General features: G+C 39.8%; 1 protein-coding gene across 1 annotated transcript in view; it reads right to left on the bottom strand.

The window, feature by feature from the left end:
* Window positions 1-26,856, bottom strand: part of LOC124273850 (kinesin-like protein KIF28P) — a 53,847-nt gene that overhangs the window by 4,407 nt on the left and 22,584 nt on the right. Inside the window, 20 exon segments of the mRNA XM_046709162.1 lie at window positions 2,870-3,008; window positions 4,474-4,554; window positions 5,420-5,572; window positions 6,212-6,337; window positions 6,811-6,951; window positions 8,342-8,404; window positions 9,102-9,185; window positions 11,008-11,016; window positions 13,051-13,188; window positions 13,589-13,737; window positions 14,482-14,636; window positions 15,078-15,209; window positions 17,693-17,859; window positions 18,795-18,901; window positions 20,331-20,457; window positions 20,459-20,508; window positions 21,660-21,720; window positions 22,284-22,354; window positions 23,161-23,291; window positions 24,715-24,822. Coding sequence (XP_046565118.1) covers window positions 2,870-3,008; window positions 4,474-4,554; window positions 5,420-5,572; window positions 6,212-6,337; window positions 6,811-6,951; window positions 8,342-8,404; window positions 9,102-9,185; window positions 11,008-11,016; window positions 13,051-13,188; window positions 13,589-13,737; window positions 14,482-14,636; window positions 15,078-15,209; window positions 17,693-17,859; window positions 18,795-18,901; window positions 20,331-20,457; window positions 20,459-20,508; window positions 21,660-21,720; window positions 22,284-22,354; window positions 23,161-23,291; window positions 24,715-24,822 — 2,192 coding nt within the window.

Raw genomic sequence — 26,856 nt, 5'->3', positions numbered from 1 at the left:
CATTTCTGGTGTCCCCCTACCGTGATATTGCTGGAATATTGCTAAAGGGCGTAAAACTAAACCTTCCACTCACTCACTCCATATCGTTGACATGTGTCAAGCCTGTTTCTGGTGTTGACTGAGTGACTGACTGACGCCTTAACTGAAGACTAATGATCTTGATATCGGTTGTTATTGTATCATGAATTAACTCAACCCGATCCAGTCTCAGTGCTCCTTTGTCTAATCATACAGTTAGAGGTCTGTGGATAAACTAAGTACTGGTACGATGATAAGGGCTGATTGATTATCCAGTGTTCTATACAGAGAGTAAACTGAATCGTAAGTCATTGACAGTATAACACTCATGTATTCCTACACTTGTAGAAAAGATGAAGCTTCCCATGTTAAAGGATGCTATTGAGCAATAGCCAAAGGCTGGAAGACCTAAAGTATCATGTGATCTAGGTATGTCACTGTGTACTATATTTATGCTCTCAACAGGGCTCCAGATAACTTTTGGGGGTGCAAGTGTACTTACACATCATATTGCAAGTGGAGGTGTACTGAGAATTTTAAAGGAGTACTGACATGTTTTTGTGTGAGCGAGTTGGTGATGTGGTTTGTCTGGACGATTCATCGATCACTATTTCCAACCATGTATTTGTATTTGAAGACGCGTGAGAAATAACTGAGCGACCGTGTGATGCGCGAATTGTCAGGCCTGACTGGATATAAATAGGAACAGTGTAGTTTTTAGCCAATCGAAAAATAGTGGCGATATCGCTCGTTGCATGGCATAAGGGATTTCCTACTGGTTTCTGTATGTAAAAGGGGTTTCCTCGTGAAACTTGAAAAGTATTTATCTGGAAATAGATTTCCATTTGCACGATACGCGACGGAAATTAAATGTTAGGCGTGCAAAGGTATTTATGTAATAGTACGATGCGGCTTGAAATCTTATATTATGTCGTACTTAATTGATTTTGAGGCGTACATTACGCCTGTTCGCCCCTTATCTGTCGCCCTGCTCAACACAACTATGTTACAACTACTACAACACCTTGTCTGAATGTATGTATCACACAAAAACAAATTACAGTTTCCATATATCAAAAACAAGGAAAACCTAAACAATGCACAGTGAAGATGTCAGCCTCATTTTGGGAATAAGCAGTGCTTGGATTTTGTTTGTCGTTGAATGCTGCACTGAGAAATTCCCACAGTACCCAATGGCAGTGTTTAAATAATCGAGTCTTGACCAGACGATTCAGTGACTGATATCATGAGCATACATTTATGAATTAGGATACAATGATAAGTATGGCTTGCTGAAGACCAATTCTATCCAGGGTAGAGCAGTACTTGGAACAGGTGCTTGTCCAGTTGATGGCTACCATAAAGGAGGCTGGTATTTTAACTGAGAATACTTGTCCTTGGGTCACCAGTAGACTAACTACATCCATGAGGAACAGGTATTGTTGTTGAATTCTGGGCTGGTTAGGAACTGACCATAAAATTCTAGGAAAGGTAAGGGGAGGTGCATAAGATTTGTTTGTTTTTTGTAGACTGGATCTTTTTCAAACAGGAGGTGCAAAACAATTTTCTTGTGACAGTTTTTTATAGACATGCAGAAGTTGAATATTATTATGAGAAGGAATATTTAGGATATCCACATTATAACTTCTTAGTGATTCATTTAATGAAGGGCTGGAAGTAGCCCTGAAACATTTGTATGTATGTAAAAAAGACGTCCCTAGTACTCCTTGTCATAATCTGATTTCCTGTATTTTAGTGTTTAGAGTTATCAGATTCAAGAACTGTATAACAAGATCAAAAGTCACAATTATATAGCATTTTATCACAAATCCAGGGGCGGTGGGGTAGCCTAATGGTTAAAGCGTTGGCTCGTCACGCCGAAGACCCGGGTTCCAATCCCCACATGGGTACAATGTGTGAAGCCCATTTCTGGTGTCCCCCCGCCGTGATGTTGCTGGAATATTGCTAAAAGGGGCGTAAAACCAAACTCAGTCAGTCAATCACAAATCCATTCTAGAAAGAACTAAGATCATGAGAATTTAAGAACCAACTTGGCATATGTATTCCAAAACATCACTTCTACACTAGAACCTAGTAACTAACAGATGTGAATACACTGTGTTACACATACACAAGGTGTTATTGGTGGAGTAACAGATTACAGAAGCACTGCTATATATGCATCATGCAGTCAGTATGCATAAACATTATGTGATTATACCCAAATGAACTGGTTATATAGCAAATGTTAGAATATGCTCCCTACACCATATGTGCTGCACCCACTGCACTCAAGGTGTTCCTGGACCACAGGGAAATCTAACTTGACTTACGAGAGCCAAAACACACCCGATTTCCAACAACAAAACCCTTGTGACCTTGGGCCGTCCGTGACTTCTACAGTTTCAATGTCCAGGACTTCATCGTCTTTGAATGTTAAAAATATAAGTGTGGGTAAAATAGATTCCAGATTCTTTCTGGTAATTATTTTAAAGACAACCATTAATGTGTAGACTCTTGGGTAGTTCTAAAACAATATCAACTTGATTTGTTTTGATTTCTTAAATTTCGACACGTCTACCTATTCTAAAGTGTCATTAGATCAACACTGTTATTATTAGAAATCATTTAGTTCTGTCAACAAATTAACACCTATTATCATGACAGTTCCATCATCAAAAGATGTTTACAAAACACCAGGAATCCATCACCAACAAAATCCCTAGACACCTGTTTCATACTGAAATATAACTCCACTACTGTAATTCAAGGGAGAATACCTCGCTTCAGGAGTCAGTATGTGAAGACTTGTTTACATCCTGTATATGTCGGTACACGTACCCCTATTTACCTTTCTCCTGGGGCACCAGCTTCAGACACTTCTCAGCAGCGTCAGACGACTGAGCATGGTAGATGTCCTTGATCAGTTTGGTAGACAGCTTCTTCTTCTTGTGTTCCTCCGCCAGCTCCAACATCCGCTTCATAGATTTCTGTAACAACAGTTGTTCATTTTCCAAGTAAATGTTCCAAGACAACCTGTATTTATGCTCATTTTATCCACCAACTTCTCATGAGTCAGATCCTTAGGCAAGAATGGGCAGGGCTCGATTTGGTGCTTTGTTACTTGCACTGGTGCAACCCAATATTACAAAGTGCAACCTAGTTATTAGTCTAACTTGCACCAGGTGCAAGTCAATTTTTGAGACTTCAGCTGGAAAACAGAATGATGAGGAACTGACTTGGAAGAGTGACTCTGATGACTGTATGAGCAGTGACTGAAGGACTTACTGTTCATGAAATTTTAGGAAGTAAGATAACTAATATTATCAGTCCCAGATTTCTTTTGTTATAATGTTCTAAACTATCATTACCAAAACTCAAGCATCACATTTTATACAAGTTTGAATATTGAGCATCAGGTATTCATCATATATTTTTACAAGTGAATTTATAATGATTTATTATCCTGAAATATGGTGAATATCTTCAGATACATGTCTAAATATTACCCCGACCGCCGGGCAGGTGAATTTGAGAATCTGGTAGTCTGTGATGAAAATAACCCATTCCGGGTGGTTGGGCAGGCAGTTATTTAGAACGATGCATAAAGTGTGATGTCTTAACCTTGTTAAGATAACAGACATTTCTGACATCAAGGGTTCTTGAAATGTGAACCTTAAAAGTGTGTATTCGTTCTTTCTTCATTAAATGTGGGTTTTTTTAGAATTGGACCCTGGGCAGAGGAGACAAGCGAGTGAATATTTGCGGATGTTTAAAATGGCTCTCATCACAGAGACAAACATCTGGAAGGAGGTCATGTCTCAACCACATGGCAGCATGATGGCAGGTAGGTCAAGGTCACATGCTAACGTTCTTCTCTCTGTCCTCAACTCTCCATGATAAACTGATAAGGGATGCAACAATACAAACAGTAAACAGATGATAATTACATTATCGTGACTGTCCGCCCGGAGAGCGGAAGGTCGTGGGTTTGATCCCCGACCACGTCATACCAAAAGACGTTAAAATGTGGTACTTGTTGGTCCCTGCCTGGCGCTCAACATTAATGGGTACAACAAGGACTGGTCGGCTAGGAGTCAGTATAATGTGTCTGAGTGGGGTATTCATGCTTCACTGCGGCATGGTACCTCAGTGAGCTAGCACAATAAAACCAGCTTAAGTCTGGCACATACACACACACACATGCACGTCGTCATATGAGCAAAATATACTCAAGCACGATGTTAAACCCAATTTCACCTCACCTCACCCATCCATAACACACCCTCACTATCCCCAACAAACAGTTTCATGTCCCCAATTACCACTTTTGGTTACAGTAACAAACAGTATTTTTACATCAAGTTCAACACTAAAATCCAACAGTGAATGTGCAGGAAAAGAGTATCACACAAAGTTGTGCCAGCAGCAACTATCGCTGACAAAACAATTTACCATTTTAAGTTCCATCATTTCTTGTCTCTTCTTCAACATGGCGACCTCCATCATGTACTTGACCTTTTCAGGATCAAACCTCTGGAAACAGACAACATGCACATTATTGCAAATCTTTATTCTTCCAGTAAAACAGTCATGAGAGCATTTATCACTGTTCAATTAAATCAAAGCAGTAGGTAAGCTCAATGGTCGACTAATCATAATGTCGCACATCCTGATTCGATTCCATGGGTACAATGTGTGAAACCCATTTCTGGTATCCCCATTAAAATATATCACTGGACTTTTGATACAGCAATGAAATTCTTACTTGTCCACCTACCCATCAATCACTCACATGCTCACTCACACACAATTTAAGCAGAAAGAGATTTCATAAGACACACTCATCTGATATACATTATTTCTTATTACGGCTTTACTACATATTCAGTAACTCTCATCCGTAGGATTCCATGTTAGATAGAGCCAGCAGTAGTGGTGGTCCGATTAATTGAAATAATCGAAGATTGGTCGCAATGACAAAACGACCAATCAATCGATCAGGTTTTCTCATAATCGAACACAAACAATTTTGAAACACTTGTTTGCAATAACGATATTTTTCACAAGGTTGGTTTTGTCTGTTACATTTCATTAGCACTACAAGCTCTTCCAATTCATGATTGAATTTATTTTAAAGACTCCATGAAGTTCATGTTCCTAACATACAAGTCATCCTTTAAAGATGTGAAATTTGCAAATGCATTTTGTGCAAATTGCAAAAAAATGAAATAACTACATGTTTTTTCTTTATTTTTGGTGCATTAATAAACATAACCAGAAAAATTTAATAAATGACGCTAACCAATTATTTTCGATGATTGATCGGTTGTAATGAACCAATCATCAATTTAAACCAGATTTAAACCAATTCCCAACACTAGCCAGCAGACACCCTTACCTTGGTGTTGGTATTGGCTGCTGCCACCTGCCCCTTCCGCAGACTCTGGGCCATCATAGCCTGGGCTGTATTCACAGACTTCTTGGTCTTGGGGGGCTTCTGTTTCCCCCAGATCTGCACCATGATGGCGCTGGTGTTCAGGTAGTTGATGAACTGGAAAGAGTTTTATACATTTACTGGGATATGAACAAAATGTGTCACTGTGCTTTTATATACAACACATCAAATTTGAATGTCTATATTTCCAATATGGCTGCCATGCTAGCCATATTAAAATCAGATCTGTTTGTACTATTGCAGGGATGATATACACCCAGACGTTTCATGGAAACAATCTGAAAATGTTATAAAACAAGATAAATTGTGGTATAAGTTCAAATGCCAAAGCATGGAAGAAAAATAAAAGCATGTTCAAATATTTCCTGCTTATTATTTCATAAAGAAATGGCAATGTTTAATTGGGTGTCATGGTTACATGTCTTGGGTGGAGAATGTGGGCAGGTTAAGAGACATAACTGGAATTATCCAAGAAAGTTTCAACTCGATAGGCCACATGGTTTAGAGGAGGTGTTAGCAATATAGAATTGTATAATGTATGGATCGATGAACAGGAAAATGCCATCTGCTTGACAACGGTACAAGAATCTGTGTCAAAACATTGCACCCACCAAATTAATAGAAGTTGTTATCCATAAAGTTTGTCAATATAGGAAAACAATGTCAACAGAAATAAGCTCACATAACATTTTAAGTTCAAGTGGTCTACAAAATGAAATAAATGAGATAACTTACAGCTTCATCAACGGCTGTGAAGTTGAACTGTTTCTTGTGTTTCCAGTCTGGGTTGGCGGTGCCGCATACCTTGCTGGTGTTGGTGTACTCCTCATCCATGTACACCGTGTACTTAGCATACACATCCTGCAACACAGCATCACTCATTTAGAGGGCACTGGTCTATGGCTTCAACCCAGCAGTCTTACACTGCAACCTGACTCATCAGCTGCCATGAGACAATTTGCCGGGAGATGCAACTGTGCATGACGTGAGCCTGGGCTACTATTTGTAAGTCAAGAATTGTGGGACATCGTCCAGGTACCCAGGCCGCATTCAGTGATATTTCAGCTATTTGCCTTGGTCTGTAAATAATTATGTCTGGACCAGACAATCCAGTGATCAACAGCATGAGCATCGATCTGCGCAATTGGGATATAATGACATGTTTCAACCAAGTCAGCGAGCCTGACCACCTAATCATGTTAGTCAGTACCAACCAGTCCCAGAGAATTGTCCCTTTAACAATCAACAGATCAAAAGGATACACAGTAGGGATGACCTTCAAGGGGGTACTGTCATTATTTATTACTTATTGCCCATCTACTGATGCTACTCACAGTGAACTTGTTTGGGAGACCTCTGGCACTGTTGATCTGAAGATTGAAGGAGAGATCTTTGCCCTTTAGTTCCAAGGGGTTGTCCACATACGTGTCCTCCTTCAAGGGTTTGCCCTTCTTGTCACACGGAGACACAACCACCTGTTGATGGACAGCGTGAGTGAGGGAATCAGTGAGTTAGTGAGTGTGTAATAGTAATAGTAATAGTACGCTTATATGGCGCTCATATACTGGCACATTGCTCACGGCGCTACGTACATTATTATCCCCAGTCATAGGACACTGTCGTACTTTCCGATACTTCTTCAACTCCCTGGGGATCATACAGCCATGCTGCCTGTTAGCGAAATGAACTAAACACTCACATTGCCAGCACATCCTCACGGGTACCCATTTTACAGCAGGGTGAACTGAGACAATGTGGATCTAAGTATCTTGTCCAAGGATACTACAGATATGTGCCCACCTCGGGACCCAAACCTAGGTGCCTCCACAGGGGATCGAACCCGGCCTTCAGCGTGATAGGCGGATGCCTTACCACTGCACTACTGCGCTCAGTGAAACTCACATAATATATCCCTTATTGACTGATGGTGTTGGCAAATGTTGCAGTCTATCATTACCAAGATGCAATGATATAAGACTGACTGACTGAGATTGGTTTTACGCCGCTTTTAGCAATATTCCAGCAATATCACGGCGGGGGACACCAGAAATGGGCTTCACTCATTGTACCCATGTGGGGATTGGAACCCGGGTCTTCGGCGTGACAAGTCAACGCTTTAACCACTAGACTACCCCACCGCCCCAATGATATAAGATATGTGCTGTAAAGGTAATCTTCTGATGGATGGCAGCAACATGTTAGACATATGGTCCTGCGTTTGACAGTATGACCATTTTTTCACAAGACACCTTGGCATGATTTGTTCTATCTAATACAGCATTCAGCAATACTCCAACTGAGTGAGTGCAGTCTGTAAATATCTGAGTCTGAAGCACACAAACCAGTGGTTAATGATAAGAGCAAGAAGACATGCCACTGGGGCATGATGACATGATACCATATGTCACCAAACCATCTGATCCTTAAAGTCACCCCTTATGACGAGCCACGGGTGCTGGAGGACCAGTTGTAATCAGGGATAATGAAAGGGGGGAGGGCATGACGACAAACCAAAACATATTTGATATTTAATAAATCTTTACATTCTGATAAAGCTTATTCCAAAAATGAACTTCTTTTCATGAATGGTTACAAGACACTACGTTTGAAATCAACAAGGGAGACAACTCTTGTAGTCAAACAACAAATGATGCCAATTGATGAAAACACTGTGGGCAGTGAGAAACAGGAAGAATTACTTCTACATTGGACACTTAGCATTAGACAAGCATTTAGTCTCTGAAATGAAAAAACATTATTTCCTTTTCTCTAGAAATCAAGACTTTTGCTAAAAACTATTAGCTATTGCTTGCATGTGATTTTTAAAATTTGTGTTTCACGGTCTGAATGCAGATACAAACTTACATTTAGTAGTCCGACTTCCTGTCCCTTGAAGTCGGTGACCTCCAGCTGTTCCTCTATATCGATCTGAAACCAAGAATTCATTGTTTCAAAATGCAGAAATGATTTCAATCCACTCAGGTGACACGGTGTTATCACCTGCACCTTGTCAGTTCTTCTTACAACCATTGAACACATGGTCCTTCATCCCAACAACAGGAACTGTATGACCAATTTGTTTCATATTTTCATACTGCTGAATACTTCCTGACACATTTTAAATAACAAGTTGTCAAAAACTATTAGGCCAGACCAATTTTATTTCTTGTTTTACAGATCTGCCTGTCATATTTTTTCAAGAATAAAAAAATTAAATAAATAAAATTCCCCACTCAAAAAATAAAATCCTGATGTTTTCATTGGCCAAACATGTAAACATACAAGAAATTTGTTTTTAGACACATACACTTCATAGATTCCCAAAAGTAAAATACTTTGAGTATTTAGGAGGAATACTACTTTGACTGGAGATTTTATTTTTTTTTTTTTCCCTCCTGCCTTTAGGTTTTGTGAGGACAAAAATCCGTAATACAAGAAATAAAATTGGTCTGGCCTTATATTAAGACCAGTGCCAAGTGTCATTTGACATTGTTACGTTGTATACAGTTATGTATGTGCTCAATGATGACAGTAGTGATGCAGGAGGGAAACTCACGCCACGATATGGGTGAAATATTGCCGATGTGACGTTAAATTAACTCACCTAACTCACAGAGAAACTCACCAAGTATCCCAGTGATTGCAGCCAAAGCTTGACGCTGCCAATATGGAACTCGGCCTCATAGTCATCCTCGAATGGATCCCTTTCCTAGGAAACAATAATACCAAAATGAAACAGATTCTGATAAAAATATGAAAAAAGTCAAATCAAATTATTTTTACAGTGATAAATCTTAAAAGGAAATGAAATGAAAATGTTAATATTTGAAATTTTGTAGGTTGTTCGTCTATCAAAAAAGTTTTAAAATGATAATATTCAAATACAAAGATCAATATTTATTAAAAAAGCAATCACTGTTATAATTTAAATTTCAAGTTTGCAGTGAACGAAAAATAAGAAGGAGAGGTGAGTTGAAATCTGGTTTAACGTCAACCAGACCTTGTTGTACCCATTAATGCCGAGCGCCAGGCAGGGACCAACAAGTACCATATTTTAACGTCTTTTAGGTATGACGCGGTCGGGGATCGAACCTGCGACCTTCCGCTCTCTGGGCGGACGCTCTAACCACTACACCACGGAGGCGGTCCGAAAAATAAGAAGAATAGCTTTAAGTGTATTAAAAACTAAAAGCTTCTGTGTGTATTTAAGGCATCTGAGAAATCCACATTGTGGTTAACGCATGTTAATTAATTTAGTGTACCATACTCTACATCTATACAAGCAATGTTTTAGTGTGTGATAGTTAGACCTAACTGAATGACATTTGTCTATACTGTAATAACATATGGAAGTAGGGTTGAGTGACTGTAAATCAACTGGAGATTGGGGAGTTGATTTAGGATTGTAAAGGTGATTGGGGAGTTGATTTCACCATGACATTGTTTTTGGGATTGTGAAGATGATTAACGATCAGGAGATGACATTGGGAGTTGATTGGGGACTTTATTCACAAAACATATTATACCACAAATGATTAATACACAAAACATATTTTCCTTCCAATAATTTATAAGCAAAGCATATTATTACTCCAATACTTAATAAACAAAACATAATTTCCCACCAATAATTTATAAACAAAACACAGTATCCCTCCAATGATTAATAAACAAATAATATTATACCACCAATGTATAATAAGAAAAAAATATTATCCCTCTAATAATTAATAAACAAAACTTATTGTCCCTCCAATAATTATTAGTGAGTGAGTGAGTTTAGTTTAAGCCACTTTTAGCAATATTCCAGCTATATCACGGAGGGGGACACCAGAAATGGGCTTCACACATTGTACCCATGTAGGGAATCGAACCCGGGTCTTCGGCGTGACGAGCGAACGCTTTAACCACTGCACTACCCCACCACCCCTCAATAATTATTAAACAACATTAGCATGAAACAGTAAACAGTATATACAAGATGACACATGACTGGAAGCACGTTTACAACCATCTAACAATACAGTTGAAAACATTAATAGGGATTTTTCCTGATATACATGTTAATTATTTTCTTCTCTCAAATATTTTTTCACGACCAAAAGGATAAAGAACAATACTGAAACATGAGATGCCACATGACATTAAGCAAGGAAGAGAATAAATATTTATAAAAATACACCATAAATTGCATGCAAAAAACACATACATTGCAAGTTATACTGTTGTAATTAACCATCTTTTTCCCCATAAAAAGCTCACATTTTAAAACAAATATTGATAACATATAATAAACGCAACAAGACTGCTCTTGTCCATAAATACATCAGAGACATATTTTAAATTGTTGAACATGTTTGTGTGTAGAAATGATACTTACAAAATGACAAAACACAAGAAGACATGGTCAAAAGAAACTTGATGAGAATGGATTAATGAATTAGATGAAAGAATAGCTAGATTTCTACCAAGTAGTAAATGATGAAATGCTAATTAAGGACTTCTGTTATACTCTCTGCTTTAAGAAATACCTTTTGATCCTGTAAGAAAAACAAAATAAACTACATAATCATTACATAAAAACATGCCCAGCGTAGAATAATTTTCTCACAGAATGAGTACTTGAATTGGACAGAGCATACTGACTGACCTGCCACTTGAATGTACCAACATCCCATCCTGTTTACTGGAGTCATGTGACACCCCTCAATCATTCAGGACCAACAATGTTCATATCAGCATCACAACACTTCAGTAAACACCTGCAACGCCACCCTCTGTGTCACACAGCCACGACCAGTGTCACACAACCACCCTCAGTGTCACACAGCCACGACCAGTGTCACACAACCACCCTCAGTGTCACACAGCCACGACCAGTGTCACACAACCACCCTCAGTGTCACACAGCCACGACCAGTGTCACACAACCACCCTCAGTGTCACACAGGGTCCCACGACCCGCATCAAACCACCACCCCATGTGTCACACAGCCACGACCAGCGTCACACCACATCCCCATGTGTCACACAACCACCGTCCGTGCCACACAACCACCCACAGTGTCACACAGCCACAACCAGCATCACACCACAACCCCATGTGTCACACAGCCACGACCAGCATCACACCACCACCCCATGTGTCACACAACCACCCTCAGTGTCACACAACCACAACCAGCATCACACCACCACACCATGTGTCACACAACCACCCACTGTGTCACAGCCACGACCAGCATCACACCACCACACCATGTGTCACACAACCACCCACTGTGTCACACAGCCACGACCAGCATCACACCACCACACCATGTGTCACACAACCACCCACTGTGTCACAGCCACGACCAGCATCACACCACCACCCCATGTGTCACACAACCACCCTCAGTGTCACACAGCCACGACCAGCATCACACCACCACCCCATTTGTCACACAACCACCCACAGTGTCACACAGACACGACCAGCATCACACCACCACCCCATGTGTCACACAATCACCCTCAGTACCAACAAGTAAAATATCCGCAATACCATGAAAGACCCGACCCTCAACACCATTAGCACCAAAACAGTACCCTCAAAATCAGTCCTAAGTATCCACCCTACATACAACCTTCCTACAAAGCAGCCCTCAGTATGACAACACCACCCACAACCCTCAGTGGCCACCAACAATAGAACCCACCACCACTACCTCAGTATATCCCCCACTGTCCACTGAGGCCCCTCTCCCCTCAACACCAACAATAGAGCCCTCATCCCTGAGGCCTCATCCCTGAGTCCTCCCATGCTCCTCTGGACGGATCATTGGTTGGTTGATGTTTAACACCACTCTCAGCAACATTCCAGCTATATGGTGGCTGTAATCAAGCATAGACCAGACAATCCAGTGATCAACAGCATGAGCATTGATCTACAAAATTGGGATGCCATGACATGTGTCAACCAAGTCAGTGAGCCTGACCACCCAATCCTGTTAGTAGCCTCTTACAACAAGCATGGGTTGCTGAAGACCAATTCTAAACCAAAATTTCACGGGTCCCTCTGGAGAGAATAACACTCTATGAAAGACTTCCTTAGCATCATTTAACATCTTTAACTATTCATCTGTGGTCCTCTGTGCACCCTGGGTTGATATAGAAACACATCAAAGTCATGCCATGCTCTTTGTGGCAGTTTATCAATGCATGTAAGGTCACCAAGCTCCTTTGGAGAAAATAAATCATCCATCACCCTTAGGGGAATTTACCACTCCATAAAGGCCTTCTACACTCTTTTGCAAATTTCAATATATTACCTCTAACTTAGTCTAAGACCTTCCAAACTATTTGGGGAAAGTTCAATGTAAGACTTTCCACGATGTATTGGAAGATTTAACATTTAATCGAAGGCCTTTCAAATTGGTTTGGGGAATTAAACATGCCACTAACGAAAGGCCTTCCACGCTCATTTTGGCATCTAACCTTCACACATTCTACTGGAAATTAAACCTTCCTTTTAAGGTCTTCCACACTCACTGGGGAAAAGAACGTGCCATGTGACTAGAACCTCAACTCACCTGAGGAACATCCCAGTTCTCTTCTCCATCCTGGAAGTTCTCATACATCTCCTGCATGAGGAACTTCCTGTTGAGGAACTTCTCCCGTGGCCAGATCCACTCATGCTTCGTCTCCAGATTCACCACTTTGATCATCACCTACCCACAGAATCAGAATCAAGTTACTCCACAGCTTGTTTGGTTGTTGTCTAATGCCACACTCAGCACTATTCCAGCTATATGGCGAAGGTTTGTAAATAATCGAGTCTCGACCAGATAACTGAGTGATCAACAGCATGAGCATCCATCTACGCAATTAGTATACAATGACGTGTCAGTAAGTCAGTGAGCCTGACCACCCAAACACGTTAAGTCACCTCTTACGACAAGCATGGGTTACTGAAGACCAATTCTAAATACGACCTTCGCAGGGACACCACAGCTTCAAAATCATTATTGTAATGTTGGGAATCAAAATCATTATTTTGAAAATAATCAAGTCAACATCCTATCAGTACATATCTTGCTTCTTTATATATGTCAATATGTATATACCCACCTCTGTACGACCTTTGAGTTGACCTCTTGCTTCAGGGGAGACAATCATGAGTTCAAACTTCATCTTTTTGTCGAGCTCTTCACTGATGGAGTTACATTCCTCCACACTTGGCATCAGCTCTATCATGTCTTCCTTCAACAAGGCTTCATCTGGAGGCAGATGGAGACAAACATTCACATCTACATCTCACTTCTAGCATGAAGCCTAACCAGGGACATGAATTGGTGAGATATTTCTGGAGGTATATGCAGCAAAATGCTGCTAATCTAGAAACTTTCATCCAAAAACCCTGACTCTCCAAAGATTAATTCTTTTCATCATATACTCAACAAAAAAAGTTACAGACCCCCCCAATTTTTAATATCAAAGTATTTAATAGTTCATATTATGATCCGACCGCCTCCGTGGTGTAGTGGTTAGAGCGTCCCGAGAGAGGTCGCGGGTTCGATCCCCGGCCGTGTCATACCAAAAGACGTTAAAATATGGTACTTGTTGGTCCCTGCCTGGCGCTCGGCATTAATGGGTACAACAAGGACTGGTCGGCTCGGAGTCAGTATAATGTGTCTGAGTGGGGTATTCATGCTTCACTGCGGCATGGTATCTCAGTGGGCTAGCACTATAAAACCAGCTTCAATCTGGGCTAGTACAAGCAGCTGCACATACACATGCACACGCATGCACGTCGTCATATGAGCGAAATATTCTCAAGCACGACGTTAAACCCAATTTCACCTCACCTCATATTATATTGGGGTGGTCCTTAAGTTTTTTTGTTGAGTATATATTATGATTCAAGTTAAGGAACCTTTTGGAAGGTTTATTTGACATCCCTAAAGTTGATGGACAAATGTACAGAGTTATTTACTGTTTGTCACATCAAGTATCATGATCACCTCTAGTTTTGTTGGAAGAGTCCATGTCGAAGCCCCACTTAGACGCTGCCTCCTCCTGGGCTGACTCGTACGTCACCTCGGGGAACTGCTCCTTGGACGCATCTCTCTCCTTGGGGTTGATGTACACAAAGTACATGGTGCTGCCAAACCTCAGTCTGTGGACATATGGGCATAGTTAGCACTACCAGGCAAGGCAGCATCAGTGTGAACAGTTGGGATGGATTGGTATTTAAAGGGGGACTGTCTCAGGCTAATTGGCAGTGTCTTCCTATTCTTGAAACATCTTTCAAATAACAAATGAATCAACTGAATTGTTAATGGACAAATTCATTCAGTGTCTAAATGAACTCATCATGATTATCTTAAATGGCTACATTGATGCATTTACAATGCTATTTGTAATACTGTCATCAGTACTTTCGTTTCATAAACGTTTTGTGAATTTCAATCATGACTATAATGTGTGGTATTTAAGCGGTTTAATGACTTCTTTGATAATGCTATTAATCCTGGACACTTGTCAATTTCATTGCAAGATGGCTGTACAGAAACCCAAGCGTTGTCAGAGCTAGAGAATAACAGCCATAATCTCATACCTGTCATTGTGTTTGAGAGCCACCTTGCCGCCAATGATGTTACCATTCCTGACAGTCTTGAAGTCTATACTGGCTGGCTCTATATGGAATGATCCTCCTTCCTCAGTGATGACTGCATGCAGGTCACCAATTCTGCATCACAGTTTTACACATGTTATAACAGCAACACTGTTGCTTTCAGACAAGATATCAACATGGCCAGCTATGTGGTAAATGTAATATTGTCACTGTCAGAATAGCAACATAGAGCCATATCTTAAAACAGAAACAGTGTTGTTGTCTGCAAGAAATGTGATACTGTATCTCTTTGTCAGTGTAGTAGCATTATCATTCTGGTAGAATTGAAACATTGTACTTTTATGACAGAACAGACAGCACCTATCACCAGCACACAAAGTCATTCGTCTAGCCCACTTAGATAGATAGATAATTGAAAGTTTGATAGGTGTTCGGGCAACTGGGCCCATTTACACCTTGCCCATCATAAAGGTTTGCTAAGTTTATACACTTTTATAAAGTAGTTAAGCTGCCACACGCTTTAATGTAAGCAAGAATGACATTCTGAACATCATTGCGAGTGATATTACTTGTACACAACAGTCGAGTCAATGAGATGTCAATATTAAGCGCTGTCAAAGATCCCACCATCGCCTTACGATGAGTTACATACACTGTTTTTCTGTGTCAGAATAGTAATCATGTCAGACCAGTTATGACAGAAACAAGAAATGTAGCGTCTCAAGACAATTAGCCTGAATAATACCCAAAAGATTCGACAAAACTCTTTCAAAATCCATAAGAAATCTCTGCTGAAAGAGTCGATTGTACATTTGTGACTATATCATGAGTATATATACAGCATATTTCTTTCAGCAGTGTTATTTTTCAGCAGTGTTACAGCTGTACAATGCTGTTTGTAAACAAATTGAGTCTGGACCAGACAATCCAATGATTGTCTCCATGTGATACGATGACAGAGCTATGTTACAAACTATTTTATCTGAAAATAGAGTTTGAGGGATGTGTTGGTGATTAATATCACACAAAGCAGCATTAAGCAGTTAGTTTCATCAGTTTGTCTACATAGTGTGGGAGGGAATACAAAATGAGCAAAGGTCCTGAGAGACAATGAATATCAGTTGTTGAATACTTTATTTAAAACAGTGACAGTGCATCCTGGGGAGCAAAGAGACACAACTCTGAAAAACACACTGTGATTCCTGAGGGCATTGCAACACTCATGTTCCTTCACTATTTAAAATCCCAAAAAGGATTCGGGGATGGATTATGTCCCTCATATCCCATCTATTTGTAAAAGTTGCCTAGTAGGAATAGAAAAGTAACGATCCTGATTGTGTGGATGTTTTTGAGACCTGTGAAGATCTGGATTAGAATTGTCTTCATCAACCCATGGGATTTGATGGTCAGGCTCGCTGACTTGGTTGACACATGTCATCAAATCCCAACTGTGTAGATCGATGTTCATATTGTTGATCACTGGATTGTCTGGTCCAGACTCGATTATTTACAGCCTGTCGCTGTATAGCTGTAATATTGCTGCGAGTAAGGTTAAACAAGAGTCATCAGAAGATGACATATTCCCCCGACCCCCACATATTTGAAAGAACAAATCATCTGATAGTAACCGGTACTAAAAGTCCAGCTTGACTTTTTTTAAACTAAGTCCAAATCGTTTCCATGGAAATCATGAGAAATATAAATGCCAAAAATCTGTGAATAGCAAAAGGCACCATTTCAAAATTTGCCTAATATATCTGCCAAGTTCTGTTGAAAGAAAGATACCGAACGCTTTTCGAGTTGTGCACCGGAAATGAAGCCCACCCCTCCCTTTTAGGACTAAGTCCTAATCGTTTCCATGGAAACCGAGAAAATAATAAATCACAAAAATCTGCAAATAGCAAAAGGCACCACTTTGGGATCTGCCTCACATATCTGCCAAGTTTTGCTGAAAGATATTAAGAAGTTTTCGAGTTGTGCTCCGGAAACGAAACCTACCCCTCCCTTTTGAGACTAAGTCTGAATCGTTTCCATGGAAATAAAAAAATATATAAATGACAAAAATCTGTAAATAGCAAAAGGCACCACTTCAAGATGTGTCTCATATATCTGCCAAATTTTGCTGAAAGATATTTAGAAGTTTTTGAGTTATGCTCCGGAAACGAAGCCCATCCCCCCTTTAAGACAAAGTCCAAAACGTTTCCATGGAAACCGAGAAAAATAAAAATGACAAAAATCTGTAAATAGCAATAGGCACCACCTTAGGTTCTGTTTGATATATCTACCACTTTTTGTTGAAAAATATTTAACGGTTTTTGAGTTATACTCTGGAAACAAAATGATTACGTACGGACAGACGGACGGATGGACAGACGGACGAGGCGTCGACTATATCCCCCTGCATGTAATGGGGGATTACATGCCGGGGGGATAACAAACCAACCGACCAACAGTGTATGTTTGAGTACTGACTAAGCTTGCCCCAAGTGACTATTTAAAGGTCTCCTCCATATAGCTATGATATTGCTGACTACAGCTTTAAAAGTATTCACTGGATCAGCATATTTAGAATCATATTTGCTGTGTACAATCCTCACCTTGGGCCCATGACGACCAAGTCGCAGTCTTTCTTCCCGACCGTTTTCCTGGCACTGTCAAGGAATGACACTATGTGTCCAGTTAGCTGGGGGTCGGGGTTCAGGTTGGAGAGGTGGGGAATTGTCTTCTTCTTCTCCATAATTTCAGCAATATTACCCTGGCCCGTCTGAAACAATGGGGAGTTATATCATTGAATGAACAGTCAGACAGATACGTAATGTATAACATGTCTCTGTACTTAAAGTTCCTGTGTTTCCCAGACTTGCACTAATCACTACCCAGTTTCAGTATATACCCAGCAGAATGTTCAACACGGCCTTGTACCAAGTCTCTGTACCAAGTTCCTGTTTCCCAGATTGCACTAATCACTACCCAGTTTCAGTATATACCCAGCAGAATGTTCAACACTTCCTTGTACCAAGTCTCTGTACCAAGTTCCTGTTTCCCAGACTTGCACTAATCACTACCCAGTTTCAGTATATACCCAGCAGAATGTTCAACACGTCCTTGTACCAAGTCTCTGTACCAATTTCCGACTGCCTCCGTTGTGCAGTGGTTTGAGCGTCCGCCCGGAGAGCGGAAGGTCTCGGGTTCGATCCCCGACTGCATCATGCCAAAAGACGTTAAAATATGGTACTTGTTGGTCCCTGCCTGGCGTTCGGCATTACTGGGTACAACAACAAAAACTAGGACTGGTCGGCTCAGAGTCAGTATAATGTGTCTTAGTGGGGTATTCATGCTTCACTGCGGCATGGTTTCTCAGTGGGCTAGCACCATAAAACCAGCTTCAATCTGGGCTAGTACAAGCAGCCGCACATACACATACACACGCATGCACGTCGTGAGCGAAATATTCTCAAGCACGACGTTAAACCCAGTTCTTGTAACTATGAACAGACTTGGCTCTATACTAATTCCCAAGAGCGCTTCAACTACTCACTGTCACTCACTCATTCGTACAAGTGTACACCAATGCCACAGTCCTCTCTATCATGCACTAGATTCTGCACACCTTCCTGAGACTGCACTGTAGCAAGAACTACCTTCTCTAACCTAATCCAGGGATATCTTTCTGGCCAGTACTATATTCTGTACACCTACCCCACTTTGCTCTCTGGCCAAAGCTAGTTTTTCCTCAAAAGTCTTCTTCATCTCCTCCACTTGACGAGCGTTCTCTTCCATTATACTCTCATACTCCTTCTTTCTCTCTGAACAAAAAGTAAAGAAACATTGCATAATCTCTCAAAATGTCATCTTGCAATCTTCCTTACACTTCTATATAAATACTTCCTTATAATCTTTGGATGGTATTCTAGAGACCAATTGTTAAATATATATACAGCATGGCAGGACTTGTGCTGCTTCATTGCATGGAACAATGTCACTGTTCAACATTGTTATAAACAGATTTATCAGCAATAATGAATACATATGTATTAGTGGTGGTCCGATTAATTGAAATAATCGAAGATTTGTCACAGTGACTAAACGACCAAGCAATCGATCAGGTTTTCTCATAATCGAACACAAACAATTCTGGAACACTTGTTTGCATTAACAATATTTTTCACAAGGTTGGTTTTGTCTGTTACATTTCATGACCACTACAAGCTCGTTCCAAGTCATTATTGAATTTATCTTCAAGACTCCAAGAAATTAATGTTCCTAACCTACTAGTCATCCTTTAAAGATGTGAAATTTGCCAATGCCTTTTGTGCAATTTGCAAAAACACCAAAGAACTACAGGGTTTTTTTCTTTATTTTTTTTGTCCATTAACAAAAATAATCAGGAAAATTTAATAAATGACGCCAACCAATTATTTTTGATGATTGATCGGTTGTTATGAACCAATCATCAATTATGAGATTTTGACCAATTCCCAGCACTAATATGTACCCTTTGATGTATATATTTATATGATTCACTTCAGTTGATTTGTTTTTGTGTTTCTGAAGTTATAAATGTAGAAACCTGTGTGCAGACCATCTCTAAATGATCTGCTAGAGGCAACATGAGATATAGTTTAGTGCCTTTATGATTATTTCACATATAAAGCAATAAGCATAGAAAAGAATTGAGAACGAGATTTTGTGGTCAGGCTCGCTGACTTGGTTGACACATGTCATCACATCCCAATTGCCCAGATCAATGCTCATGCTGATGATCACTGGATTGTCTGGTGCAGACTCGTTTATTTACAGACTGCCGCCATAAAGCTCAAATATTTCTGAGTGTGGCGTTAAACAAGGAAGAAATAAACAAACAAAAGAATAGAATAATACTTTATATCTCAGAGAGAATTTTGTTTTGTATCACAGGCTAGAAGCACATAAATTTGGTAAAATTCCCATTGTGAATACACATTAACAGATGTGTGTGCATCTCATTGTACCCCTCGCTTTACAGTGGTTGCTAGCAAGTATTTCTTCCATCCCCTTTAATGCAGAGGGCCAGGCAGTGCAAAAACAAGAACCATTTTTTAACATCTTTTAGTAGATCTGGCCAAGTGCTCAAACTGTCTCTCTAGACAAAACTAGCGTATGGCTAGTTCTATGTTCAATTAATGCCATTCTTTCCACTTTGTCAAATTTTCATGGCCTGACAACTTTCTTCAAGATTTTAGAAAACATGCCTACCTTCTTCTGTCAGACCATCATCATCATCGTCATCATCGCCAACTTTGGCAAAGGCATTTGGATTGCCAGCCAGAGCAGCCTTTAGCTTCTCATTCTCCTCCTGCAGTTCCCGGATCAGCTTCTCTGTTCGGGTCTTCATTGACCGATGCAGTTGTTTTGATCTGCTTGGCTCGGTCAGCTGATATGACATAGAGGCAAACACTGTTAACAAGAGCCTTCATCAGCAGTGTTTGTGTATTTATACTGTGACAGCTATGATGAGGTAGGAAATCTTTTAATGCAACTGGTTCTAACATTCACCAAAGCTATGGTAAGATAAGTATCATTATCAGTCAAATTGGTGGATCCTGGCACAGCGAAGGGATGTAACTCTGCACAACATGTTGCATAAGGCTACTATGGCACCTCACCACATTGTAACAAAATTTCAAATGAAGGACATAGTTAAATGCCATATAATGTTTGACATCTGATTAAGATATCACTATGAAAGGTCTATAGACAGGGTTATACATCTAGTAAAACGATTTTTCGAGAAGCTGTACAGAAATCTTTAACATCCTACTACATACTCATAAAATTTAATGCAGCACATAGGAGATATATTCCCAGTTATATAAAATATGGCCATTAAGGAACCATCATTTAAACTGGCTGTTTAAATACTGATATAGACATTCACATGATTGTCATACCAACTTACTTTGGCAATTACATATCTGGTCATGTTAAACTTATACTAATGATATCTATCTTGTATTTAGGAAGGTTGTAATGTTTAAGTCCAACTCATTTATGGAACATTAAGTACCACAACTGCTTTTATGAATGACTTGTCTTTAACAATTAATTCCTCAGAATAATTAACATGTTAATAATTTTAGAAAGGGAAAGTATGAGGTAGGATAAGTAAGATGCCTCTTTGGCCCACTGCAAATATCAACTGTTTAAATTACAGAAATCTTTCATACACCGGTATTGAACTACATATGGTTGACCCAAAATAACTACTTTTTTACCCTAAGATTGCACTATGTTTTTGGAGTGAGTGAGTATGATTTTATGTCGCTTTTAGCAATATTCTAGCAACATCACAGCAGGGAACATTAGAAATGGGCTTCACACATTGTACCCATGTGGGGAATCGAACCCGGGCCTTCGCCATGACAAGTGGTTAAAGTGTTTGCTCATCACGACGAAGACCAGGGTTCGATTCCCGTACAATGTGTGAAACATTTCTGGTGTCCCCTGCCATGATATTGCTGGAATATTGCTAACTGCAGTGTAAAACTAAACTCACTCATTCACAAATTCAGTAATGCATCTTACCATATCGAAGTGTGGACAGAGACTCATCATAGTTGATGTCAGCTGGGCTCACGGCAGCAATCTGGACACAGAGGAACATACACAATCACCAGCTACGTATCAACATCACTTCTATCCTCATATCAAGTTTAAAACCTTATACCTTCTGTCACTCTAGAAAAGAATGTCAGTGGCAGCTAGGTTTATTATTATGGAAAACACATTCATGTAATACCAATTTATTTTCAGTATAAGAATATCTTAATATATTCATGATGTTTAATTCATGATGAATATGTCAAATACGAATGTTTGGATAACAGAATTTTTTAAGCAAAAAGGAAAAAGTCTTTAAACAAAAATCATGGTAACAAATCAAGTGTGTGTAAGGACTAAAAAATACAGGTTCTTTCAGATGATTTTGAATTATACTAACATATGGCCATGTTATAATGTTGTACATTAGGCTCATTAGCATTGCAGTTTGAATACAATATGCACAATTGCATTTGTGAAAGTGCAAGCCATAATGCTTTTGAAATCTGTTCAGGACTCTAAGACAGAGGTATATGATCCCAAGTATTGTCTTAGACTGACAGCACTCTAAGACAGAGGTTATGATTAACTAGTTCTGGGGACACCTACCATGATGGTTTTGCTGTTTCCTCCCAAGGCATTCTTCAGCAGTTTTGTCAACACAGAGTCTCTGTACGGAACTGCAGCAGCAAGATGACAGACAATTACCTTCCAGAAGTATCAGACATTACATTGTGATGTATGTAGCTTTATCTTTATTTATCTGTATCAGCAATACCTTCACATTGCGATCAACTAAATTTATCTCAGTAACCATAATTCACTGTTAAAGTGCCATCACTTAGCTACCTGGTAAATCAGCTGTGGCTGGGTTCAAATCCCAGATAATTATCTGTGGTTTGTCACCTCCATACCCTTAGTTACATGTTTGTCCAAAGAGTTTAAAACATTAGCACTTTAAACATCTTTTACATATAAGTTGACACACCATGATATAACTATCTATTATTTAAAGTGCTGTCAAAGTTCCAATTCAATCACTAAAACAAGTTCATATTGAAGTAATGGTCCCCAAGAAAGGGTTACATGCCCTTGATGTATGGTTATCTGCCCTTGAGGATGCAGCACAAAGAGTGAGTTAGTTGTATTCTTTGAACAGTACTATAATGGCATGTTATCTTGACATTAGGAGATGGATCTATGTGATCCAGAGTGCTATCATGGCCAGAATGAGATAGAAACACACAAGCAACTAAGGACATAAGTTGGTTCAGAGAACTTCAAATGTCCCTTTTCGTGCCAGCATGTTACCGCTGGAATTATTCTCCCAGTATGGTGTTTATGCCTGCTAGACTGTAACATACAGATGCAATATTATACGTAAAGTGACATGTAATATGACAATTGCGTATATTTCAATATTGCCACTATCTATACTAAATTATTCATTTCCAGCTTGACATCTCTTAATGGAGACAAATAATACCTCTGGTGTTCTTTCCAGAGCTCTTCTCTGCCAGAGCAGCAATACAGTTTCCCAGACATGACAGAGATTGGTTGATGGCGGCGCCCTCTTTGAGACGGTCGCCAGTGGCACCAGTGCTCTCCGCCCTCTCACTGGAAGAGAAAGCAAGAAATGAAAGCAAGAAATGAACACAATCATTTTGGTTACAAAATATGTATTGTATCATGAGCGGCACTAGGATACTATTCTAACATGCTATGTTCTGAAAATAATCAATATTGCTCTTCTAATTACAGGTATTTTCCAAGTAATGTAACACAGCTTTTAAATCATAAATTAAATACAGGTGAAACATTAAGTATTTTTATTTAGTTAAAATTTGGAAAGGATGTTTGTGCACCTGTTATTTCTGCACCTGTCTTTGTTAGATACAGGCTATTTCAACAGTTTCACATCTCTTTTAGCCATATTCAAGTTATACTGTCAAACATATTGTAAACTTCATTGTACCATCTGGTTGAACAAATGGAATTTTAAGAATTTTAGCTTTTCAAAATTATTTTCAAAAACAGGTCTTTGAAAACATACATTCAAGAGACAGTTTAACACAATCTGGAAGACTACTGACATCCCTCAGCATTCATGAAACACTCTCTGAGACGTAGGTGTGTGTACTGGCAGTAACATTCTAGAGCTTCACTAAGGTGAGGTGAGGTGAAATTGAGTTTAACGTCGTACTTGAGAATATTTCGCTCATATGACGATGTGCATGCGTGTGTACGTGTATGTGCGGCTGCTTGTACTAGCCCAGTCTGAAGCTGGTTTTATGGTGCTAGCCCACTGAGATACCATGCCGCAGTGAAGCATGAATACCCCACTCAGACACATTATACTGACTCCGAGCCGACCAGTCCTTGTTGTACCCATTAATGCTGAGCGCAGGACAGGGACCAACAAGTACCATATTTTAATGTCTTTTGGTATGACGCAGTCGGGGATCAAACCCGCGACCTTCCGCTCTCAGGGCGGATGCTCTAACCACTACACCACGGAGGCGGTCCCTTCACTAAGGAGCTTCAGGAAGTAGTAATACCTTTACATAGTAAAACTGCAAACATGTGTGTTTAAGAGGATGACAGTAAATACTAGACATATTATGCTAAACGTTTACAAAAGTAACTTGACCAATTTACACTAATCTAATGATATGAGTTTAATTTGGTGGGTAGATGGTCTCCAACAAGATTTAACCTGGACAGCTAGCAATTACCGGTCCACATCAGAAGATCAGCACTGCTTTATATCTCATAATACCACAGCAGTAAAACAGAGGCATTCTTTGCCATGTTTCCAGGAGCTTCAAAACATGGAGGTATATTCAATTTGAATAAAGGCTAAATTTTGTCTTTGTCCCTGTAACCCAAGGAATCTCTGAGTGGCACCTTCAATAATTGACCAAAAAATTTCAGTTTCTTCCAGAAAAGATGATGAATATGTTTCAAATAACAATACCCTATCAATCATATCATCCATCGTGAGATAAATGGCCTTCAACTATCCCGGCCACAGACTGACCTTCCTGCGAGATCTACCAGGTTGATGACAGCAGACTTGGTGGTCTCCTCCCCAGCGGCGTTGACAAACTTCTGAAGCAGCGTGATGCCAACGATGGTGTGGGCCCGACTGAAACAGGAGGGTACATACAGAATAAAACATGACGGGTACATACAGATTGAAACACAGAGCGTACATACAGATTGAAACACAGAGAGTACATACAGACTGAAACATGGAGGGTACATACAGATTGAAACTCAGGGAGTACATACAGACTGAAACATGGAGGGTACATACAGATTGAAACTCAGGGAGTACATACAGACTGAAACATGGAGGGTACATACAGATTGAAACTCAGGGAGTACATACAGATTGAAACAGATTGAAGCATGGAGGGTACATACAGATTGAAACTCAGGGAGTACATACAGACTGAAACATGGAGGGTACATACAGATTGAAACTCAGGGAGTACATACAGACTGAAACACAGGGAGTACATACAGATTGAAACTCAGGGAGTACATACAGACTGAAACATGGAGGGTACATACAGACTGAAACACAGAGAGTACATACAGATGGTGGTATGAGATAAAAACTTGCTAAACATGCTGCTGGTGACGTGCATCTCGATGACTGACCGTGTTGATAAGGATTTCTATTACACACTGTGTTGATGATAAGGATCTTTATGCAAGACTAGGGACGATAAGCATCTCTCGGACAAACTGTGATGATAAGGTGGTATTGTGTTGATGATAGGGATCTCTATCACAGATTGTGTTGATGATAGGGATCTCTATCACAGATTGTGTTTATGATAGGGATCTCTATCACAGATTGTGATGATATGATAGGATCTCTATCACAGATTGTGATTGATGATAGGGATCTCTATCACAGATTGTGTTGATGATAGGGATCTCTATCACAGATTGTGTTGATGATTGGGATCTCTATCACAGATTGTGTTGATGATAGGGATCTCTATCACAGATTGTGTTTATGATAGGGATCTCTATCACAGATTGTGTTGATGATAGGGATCTCTATCACAGATTGTGTTGATGATAGGGATCTCTATCACAGATTGTGTTGATGATTGGGATCTCTATCACAGATTGTGTTGATGATAGGGATCTCTATCACAGATTGTGATGATGATAGGGATCTCTATCACAGACTGTGTTGATGATAGGGATCTCTATCACAGATTGTGTTGATGATAGGGATCTCTATCACAGATTGTGTTGATGATATGGATCTCTATCCCAGATTGTGTTGATGATAGGGATCTCTATCACAGATTGTGTTGATGATAGGGATCTCTATCCCAGATTGTGTTGATGATAGGGATCTCTATCACAGATTGTGTTGATGACATGGATCTCTATCCCAGATTGTGTTGATGATAGGGATCTCTATCACAGATTGTGATGATGATAGGGATCTCTATCACAGATTGTGATGATGATAGGGATCTCTATCACAGATTGTGTTGATGACATGGATCTCTATCACAGATTGTGTTGATGATAGGGATCTCTATCACAGATTGTGTTGATGATAGGGATCTCTATCACAGATTGTGTTGATGACATGGATCTCTATCACAGATTGTGTTGATGATAGGGATCTCTATCACAGATTGTGTTGATGATAGGGATCTCTATCACAGATTGTGATGATGATAGGGATCTCTATCACAGATTGTGTTGATGATAGGGATCTCTATCACAGATTGTGTTGATGATAGGGATCTCTATCACAGATTGTGATGATGATAGGGATCTCTATCACAGATTGTGTTGATGACATGGATCTCTATCACAGACTGTGATGATGATAGGGATCTCTATCACAGACTGTGTTGATGATAGGGATCTCTATCACAGATTGTGTTGATGATAGGGATCTCTATCACAGATTGTGTTGATGATTGGGATCTCTATCACAGATTGTGTTGATGATAGGGATCTCTATCACAGATTGTGATGATGATTGGGATCTCTATCACAGATTTTGTTGATGATAGGGATCTCTATCACAGATTGTGTTGATGATAGGGATCTCTATCACAGGGTGTTGATGATAGGGATCTCTATCACAGATTGTGTTGATGATTGGGATCTCTATCACAGATTGTGTTGATGA

The sequence above is a fragment of the Haliotis rubra genome, unplaced genomic scaffold, assembly GCF_003918875.1.
Source record: "Haliotis rubra isolate DU_JTF1 unplaced genomic scaffold, ASM391887v1 Scf185, whole genome shotgun sequence".
In the NCBI taxonomy this organism is placed as follows: Eukaryota; Metazoa; Mollusca; class Gastropoda; order Lepetellida; family Haliotidae; genus Haliotis; species Haliotis rubra.
The sequence above is the reverse complement of the archived record's forward strand: the minus strand, read 5'-3'. Positions and strand labels throughout refer to the sequence as shown.